This window comes from Armigeres subalbatus, chromosome 2 (assembly GCF_024139115.2).
Source record: "Armigeres subalbatus isolate Guangzhou_Male chromosome 2, GZ_Asu_2, whole genome shotgun sequence".
Taxonomy (NCBI): domain Eukaryota; kingdom Metazoa; phylum Arthropoda; class Insecta; order Diptera; family Culicidae; genus Armigeres; species Armigeres subalbatus.
The window spans coordinates 364,987,205-364,993,208 of NC_085140.1; the positions used below are offsets into that span (position 1 = coordinate 364,987,205).

The 6,004-nt window shown below is 40.0% G+C and overlaps 1 protein-coding gene across 1 annotated transcript; it reads right to left on the minus strand.

Annotated features, from left to right (window-relative positions):
• Positions 1–4,347: 4,347 nt before the first annotated feature.
• Positions 4,348–5,736, minus strand: LOC134210093 (uncharacterized protein K02A2.6-like). Its single transcript, XM_062686112.1, has one exon. It carries the CDS (start codon positions 5,734–5,736, stop codon positions 4,348–4,350), a length of 1,389 nt encoding a protein of 462 aa, XP_062542096.1.
• Between the last annotated feature and the right edge of the window lie 268 nt (positions 5,737–6,004).

A 6,004-nucleotide genomic window follows, 5' to 3' on the forward strand; every position in this document is an offset into this window, starting at 1 on the left:
CTTAAAAAGGAGAGGGTGTACGACTAATAGCAGAGTGTCGAAGTTTTGTTTCTAGTTTTGATTCAACATTTTGATGAATGATATCTGATCTTGGCAATCTATTAAAATAAAAATGAGTTGAGATTTCTTTCCTGACAATTTACCTCACGAACGGGTCGACGTTTTTTTTTCAAAAAAAAATCCCAAAAAAATTATCATTACTTAGGGGCAGTAGGGGCAATATGAACATACGGGGCAATATGAGCCACCCTCATTTTGAGCTTATTGACAAGTTTTATCATGTAAAAGTTATATGATCTTTAAGAAGATGCTCCACATATGCATCAACGTGAAAACCGCATTAAAATTCAATTCAAACATGAAAATACACTTGAAAATGTAAATTTTCGCTGCATAAGCAAAATTATTATAAGATTTGGAGTTTATAAATAAGGTTTTGACACAAAACTGATTAAAATACAGGTCAAAAATACACCACAATCAAAAGATATATTAAAATTGAATATTGTACACACATGTTTGTATTGATACAAATCTGAATTTGTCATAAAACTTTTTTTTCCCAAAACCAGTCTCTTTGGGGCAATATGGGCATACCTGCACAGAGCAAGATGTCAGACCTTAAAATGCGAAAGATTTCAAATTTCAGTAGTCAAATACAAGAATATTATCATATATGTAAGATTCAATACGGAAAAATTACAACAGCGCATTACTGCGATTGAAACAGAAAAAATGACCATTGGCCAATTGAAATATGGCTGTTCAAACGGTGAAGAATGGCAAATCGGTTCAGTCCGCTGTTGTGCGGGTTTTTTAATTTTATTTGGTATGGAATACTCACAACTGTTGTAGGTATATCATATTCTTCCATATTACGATACTTTTTTCGCCTAAATAAACGTTTTGGATGGGTGGCCTATACTGCCCCATATGGTGGCTCATATTGCCCCGTATAGTCGGGAACACACATTGAAATCAATACATTTTCAAAAGTGCATTCCAACAATTTCCAAACGCATTTTTCGTCATTCATCGACGTTATATGAAAGGTAACATTCTCTAGTATAAGTCAACTACATTTGAACGATGTTTTGTTGAACTTTTCAGCGCTTTTCGGAACGATTTCCTTAGGTGGCCCATATTGCCCCGATCACCCCTACTTGATACTTAATGGGCTACAGCTCTTCGATGAACCTACGCCGAATTGAGTATCCTTCTCCACTAGACTCGATCCTGTCCTGGGCCAATCCCAAGTAACATTTTAAGTTTTATAACGCTCTTGAAGATCATAATTTACTGTTCAAGAGTGTTATAAAACCAGCATAAAACCAAAATGTTACTAGGGATCGCTTCCAGTCGCCCTGAACATTGAGCGCCCTCAGGTCCTCTTCAACTGCAAAAAGCCATCGTGTACGCGACCTTCCACGAAGCCTGCGGCCTCTTCCGGGTTCTCTACTAAATATTATCTTCACTTGACATTCTTCCGGCATACGAACAACATGACCAACCCACCGTAGTCTGCCGTGTTGAATAAGCTTAATAAAACACCCAGCCCTTTAAACACCTGGTACAAATCGTGATTCATGCGGTGCCGCCAGATACTGTTCTCCTGTTTACCGCCGAGTATTGTCCGCAGCACCTTACGCTCAAACACTCCGAAAGCTCTCCGATCAGCCTCCTTTAACGTCCATATTTCATGGCCGTATAAAGCCACCGGAAGAATCAGAGTAGTATACAGCGCACTAAGGGGTAACTAGACCAAAATCCTGGCCAAAATTATATTTCGGCGTTTTCTGGCAGGTTTTGCATCTTTGATGCAAAAAACATAGTAACAATCGATTTTCGAACATTTTTACAGGTGCAAATTTACCTACCAGTGATAAATTATCTTTCTTGATGTGTTCAAATATTGAACAAAGTTATTATAAACTGATGCCATGCGGTAAGAAGCGCGGCTACAAAGCAAGATAATGCACAGTGTGCAAATTCGAGCCAAAAAACGGACGCAATTCAACCACGGTATGTACATATCTGGAGATTACCTTAAAAAAATCACAAATCCAAAGAATCTGATTGTGCCGACCCCTTTGCCGTTAGAATACTGGAAGTGTCCTATTTTGTCCAATTTCCCCTACAAATAGACGATTTTGCTAATGCATATGTTCACATCAATCGAAAAGACAGGGAAAACCTTGACTTGTGTTATGGAAATATCAAAATAGGCCTCCCATATATTTTTGAACACGGATAAGTGTCTCATTTTGTCTAATACCCCCTATAAAATGCTTCAGATGATACTCATTTAAGATTCGAGGAGATCATCAAATGAGTTACTGTCAGTTATGGAATTCAGGACGATGAAATAGTGTTATCCTCGGACAATCCACTGGGATTCTGTTTAGTGTCTTTTTTTGTCTGATTTGAATAATAAAATAATGCCTTAGCCTCGGCCTTAGCTAATTAACGGGGACCTGGGTAATGTCTGATTTTGGTCAATATCCCCTATATTTAAATGAAGTTCCAATATATAGAAGAATGTCCACTAAGTAAGCAAGGATGCTAATATAATTTTCATAGTTATTAATTGATTTGATCTATCTGATTTTAAAATTTCATTTAACTATAGGGGATATTTGGCAGAATCAGACACTATTCAACCCCCTAGGAAAAGTCGCATTTCTTTGGCCAGATAATTCGCCGATTTTCACAAAATGGTTTCGAGCTTTCAATTTGTGTGTTCTGATAAAAAGAAAAAAAAAGGTTCACCGTATAAGGGATATTGGACAAAATGAGACACTGAAGGGACCCTGCAAAAAAAGAATAGCCTTTGGATATGCCTACAATAGTCTTCAAGGATCTTAGTACATTTTCCTAAAATGAAAATTGATTTGATGTTATACTTTTGAAAATATTTTTAAATTATAGGGGCCCTCCTTAGCCGTGCGGTAAGACGCGCGGCTAAAATGATCCTTTCAAGAGTCGACCATTGGTCCGAAGAAAATGCATTGCTTTCAAATACTCAGTTTGGATTTAGAAAAGGGAAAGGAACAAACGATTGTCTAGCGTTGCTTTCTTCAGATATACAACTGGCCTTTGCGCACAAGGAGCAATTGGCTTCAGTATTCTTGGACATTAAGGGCGCTTTTGATTCAGTTTCCATAGAAGTACTGTCAGACAATCTGCACAGTAATGGATTACCCGTTATTTTGAATAATTTCTTGTACAATTTGTTGTCAGAAAAACAAATGAACTTCACACTCGGCACTCTGACAACTTCCAGAACTAGTTACATGGGCCTTCCCCAAGGTTCATGTTTAAGTCCCTTGCTTTATAATTTCTATGTCAAAGATATTGACAATTGTTTGAAAGGACAATGCACGCTCAGACAACTTGCAGATGATGCCGTGGTCTCTTTAAGAGGTCCATGTGCAGCTGTCTTGCAAGGACCATTGCAAAGTACCCTGGATAATCTGACTGTTTGGGCCAGACATTTAGGGATCGAGTTTTCACCGCAAAAAACTCAGTTGGTTGTGTTTACTAAGAAGCGGTATCCTGCTCAACTGAAACTCAAGCTGTTGAATGATGACATCAACCAATCTTTATCTTCTAAATACCTTGGGGTCGTGTTTGATTCTAAATGTACTTGGAAACTCCACATTGAGTATTTGATACAAAAATGCCGGAAAAGGATCAATTTTCTACGTTCTATCTCCGGAACATGGTGGGGTGCTCACCCGGAAGACCTCATCAAACTCTATAGAACGACCATTCTCTCTGTTTTAGAGTATGGCTCCTTCTGCTTCCTCTCAGCAGCTGATTGCCACCTGATCAAATTGGAACGAATTCAGTATCGTTGTTTGCGTATTGCCCTTGGCTGCATGCATTCAACGCATAACATGAGCCTGGAGGTGCTTGCTGGAGTCACTCCTTTAAAGCACCGTTACTGGGAGCTCTCGCTTAGAATACTCATCAAATGTGGAACAAGTAACACACTTGTTCTAGATAACTTCGATAATATGCTTGAACTAACTTGTCGTTCAAGATTCCTGAGAGTTTATCTCAACTACATATCGTCAGATCTTTGTCTTCCGTGTTATAATCCTGTTTGTTATAGTTAAAAGTCCGGTTTAGCATTTAATATCATTAACTTTATTCAAAACATATCTGAACACACCGGTAACTAAAACGATAATGATGGCGAATGTATCGATGCTGTTCATTCGATCGCATAGCGGAAACGCTACAAAGGGTTCACCAATAGCACGGCAGGAAACACAACGAGGGGTTCGTCAATACCACAACATCCTCCTTTTCTTCAAATTCAAAATTGCAAATGAAAATCTTTCATTTTTCTGGAAGACGAATCGTCCTTTTCGGTCGGTCTGATTTGGTCGGTATAACGGGAGAAACCCTTTTCGATTTAGAGCCGATGTTCGTTCTTGTCATCGTAGTCATCGTCGGTGTTGAGTCACTTGATGATTGTTGCATAACCGTAGGTAGCAGCGGTGGTGATGATGAGGTGGTTGCTTCAACATAAAATGAAGGTAAACACTCCGTCGATGTACCTTCGTCTTGTTGTGAGCTACACGGATTGACGCTCGAAATCGGTTCAGGATGCCGCATTTCACGGCTAGGTTGCGTATTGGGCTCCTTACGAGGCTTCAAATGGACCAACGAACGACGATAATTAGTTCCGTTTACGTTCACTGTGTATGACCTGTCATTTAACCGGTGGGATACAGCTCCTGGACTCCACTCCTTTGACGATTCAGGATGCAGTTGAACGTAGACTGGAGATCCTATTTCTAATTCAGGTAAGTTTCTTGTCTTTTTGTCATAGTGTAGTTTAGCGCGCTTACGGTTCTCTTCAATTTTAGCCGGTACATTTTCGACCACTTTTGGAAGAAGATTAGCGGCGGCGGTAGGAACGCCACAACGAGTGGAACGCGAAAACAGTCGTGCCACTGGGCTGGAGCCAATCTTGTTTGGGATGTTCCGCCAATGAAGAAGAGCATACCAGAAGTCATTACCACTCTCCTCGGCTTTCTTCATAAGATGTTTAGCGATTTTTACAGCCGCCTCCGCTTTTCCGTTGGCCTGTTGATGGTGTGGAGACGATGAAGTCAATTCAAAATCCCAATCAGCCGCAAACTTCTTCATTTTTTGACTTGAAAAATTCGTTCCATTGTCGGTCACGACTCTTTGCGGTACTCCATAGCGGCTGAAATTTTGTTTGCAAGCGATAATAACAGAATCGGGGCTCAAATCGTTCAGGCGGTTCACCTCAAAAAAGTCTGAAAAGTGGTCCACAGTTATCAGAAACTTGCCTTTCACGCCATTCACCTGTGCGAAAAAAACGTCCATAGACACGAGCTGAAACGGGTGAATGGGAATCTCGTGACTCTTCATTGAAGGATTCGGTTGTGACGCAGCAAACTTTGCACAGATACCACAGGTTTTCACCGTTTCCTTAATTTGACAGGCCATACCAGGCCAGAACAGGTTGGCCCTTGCCAATCTCAACGTCGATTCCATGCCATTGTGACTAGCGTGACATTTCTCCACTAACTTCTTCCGCAACGAATGTGGAATAAGAATACGATCATTACGGAAGATCAAGCCATCCTGCGTTGACAATTCGCTCCGATAACCGTAATACATTTTAACACTGTCTGGAACGCTATCGAATTTCTTACACCACTCATTTTGGATGTATTCAACGATCAGTTGCATTGTTGGATCTGCTACTGATTCTTGAATTATTTCATCCAGTCTGGTACTGGTAACAGAAAGATAGTTGCTCAGTTACATCTCTTGAATGGCTTCGAAAATTTTAAAAATATTCTTCTTGATGTATTCAACTTGTGAATCCACGTTTGGTAATGGAGCGCGGGACAACGCATCAGCAATTACATTATTCTTTCCGGTAACAAATTCCAGGAAAGATTGTATCGTTGGAGATTCAGGAGCATATGTTGCAATCGACGTGGAGCGCACAGTA